Here is a 1,822-nt window from a genome sequence, read left to right as displayed (position 1 = left end):
AAATCATCTTGGCTTAAAGCTCCATTAGCAGCTGCTTCTTTTGGAACATGGACAAAAAGAGCAGAGAGATGTTTTTAACTCAGACCCATTCATTTCAGAGTGGAAGCTCTCGATGACCATGGCAGCAGCTTTAGCAAGTCCTATTCTCAGCAGCTGATGATGTCACGAACCATGACATTCCAAAAGGATGATCTGAATCCCTGCATCTCTATTTCCTTCCATTACCTGCACCCCCTGGTGTCACCCTGTGCTGGCTGTTGCATGCAGGGTATTCATGATATGGAACAGGAGCAAAACGCTGGTTGAGAAGCACTTTGTGTTTATTGGCCCAAACTGGATGTGGATCCAAACAATTAAAGGTTTTCACCAGTTATGAACCTTTACTGGAAACAACTTGTTCTCAAACAAGGGGCACTCAGCTCCAGCATCACAAGAAACCAGTTCCTGCACAAGAGCAGGACCTGGCAACCAATTTGAGTGGAACATCCCAAAGATGTTAACTGCACTGGGTATATCTCCCCAGCTCCATTTCAGGAATAACCTGCTGCAGGAACCCAGCCCACTTGGACACATATCCCTGCAATCCCCTGGTGATGGATGAAGGTTCTGCACAGCTGCATCCACACCCAGCAGCTCGTGAGGACAATGCTCAGTGATCCCTACATCTGCCTGGCTGCTCTCCAGACCCACAGCACATTCCACACTGACCTGTAACCTCACTGGAAGGCTTTGGCACACGTTTGGAGCTGAGCACCTCAGAATCCCTCAGGTCCTCCTTCCTCCCTCTGCTGCTGCTGTCCTCTTTGTCTTCCACTCGTTTTCTCTCCTCCTGCCTTTTGGCTGCCACCGACGCCCTGACGGCTGCTGCGACGTCTCGGTCTTCTTCCTCCCTGCAGGACAAGGTGGGCTTCCTTGGTCAAACAGCACAGATAACCCAGCAGCTCTGCCTCACTCCAGCTCTCACCTCTCCCAAGTCAGCTCCAGTGACTGTCCCTGATCCTGCACTGCCACCTGCTGAGACACCTACAACAAACCCACCACTGCAGTGCTGGTGAGACAGGCAACATTTCCCCCCTGGATCTGCAAGTTCTACACGTGTCAGTAACAACCCAGGCCAGAGGAAACTGGAATCAAATGGGAGAGACAGGACCAAGGATGCATGGGGACACCTGTCTCTCCTGTTCAAACATATGAAGCCAGACTTGTGGGCCACAGCAGTTCTTGGGAACATGGCTTGTCATGAACCCTCAACACATGCACGATCCACATGCGACACCAACATGTCCGTGTTCAGAGATGGACTTTATCCCCCAGTGCAATCACCAGTCATGAACCAGCTGACTGTCCAGCCAGAAAAGGAAGACAAATAGATGTGCAGTATGTATAAAGTGCTCAGGTCTGGTGTGGATGGAGAGACACATAAATGCAGGATTTCATGTCAATACTTAACCCTCTTCTTTTTCCAAAGCACTCAGCCTGGCCAGACAGTGATCTGTTAGTCAATGAGAAGCATGGTCCTTAGAACAGCAACTTCATCTTTACCCAGACCAAAGAGCCCATCAAACCTGCAAACACTTGCCACTCGCTTCAGAAAATCCTATTTAAAAACCTCAGCATAGAAACAATTGGTTTGGGATTCAGAGTATTTAACCCACAAGTTGAAGATGACAGTGTTTGCTTCCTGGGTCAAACTCCAGAGAGCTGAAACTTCACACAAAACACTTTGACTTTGCCCAAGCCTGCAGTCAGCAGGACTGACAGCCAGCTCTGCTCCCATGGACTCGCTGTGGAGGCTTCCAAGTTTTTTACCCACCTCCTTCCT

At 49.5% G+C, this 1,822-nt stretch overlaps 1 protein-coding gene across 1 annotated transcript in view; it reads right to left on the bottom strand.

Moving 5' to 3' along the window:
• Positions 1-1,822, bottom strand: part of ZNF598 (zinc finger protein 598) — a gene marked incomplete at its 5' end in the record, with an annotated part of 10,096 nt that overhangs the window by 3,902 nt on the left and 4,372 nt on the right. The window contains 2 exon segments of the mRNA XM_009994724.1: positions 3-37; positions 709-890. Of these exon segments, the coding sequence (XP_009993026.1) occupies positions 3-37; positions 709-890 (217 nt within the window).

The sequence above is a fragment of the Chaetura pelagica genome, unplaced genomic scaffold (assembly GCF_000747805.2).
Source record: "Chaetura pelagica isolate M959 unplaced genomic scaffold, ChaPel_1.0 scaffold1820, whole genome shotgun sequence".
Lineage (NCBI taxonomy): Eukaryota > Metazoa > Chordata > Aves > Apodiformes > Apodidae > Chaetura > Chaetura pelagica.
The sequence above is the reverse complement of the archived record's forward strand: the minus strand, read 5'-3'. Positions and strand labels throughout refer to the sequence as shown.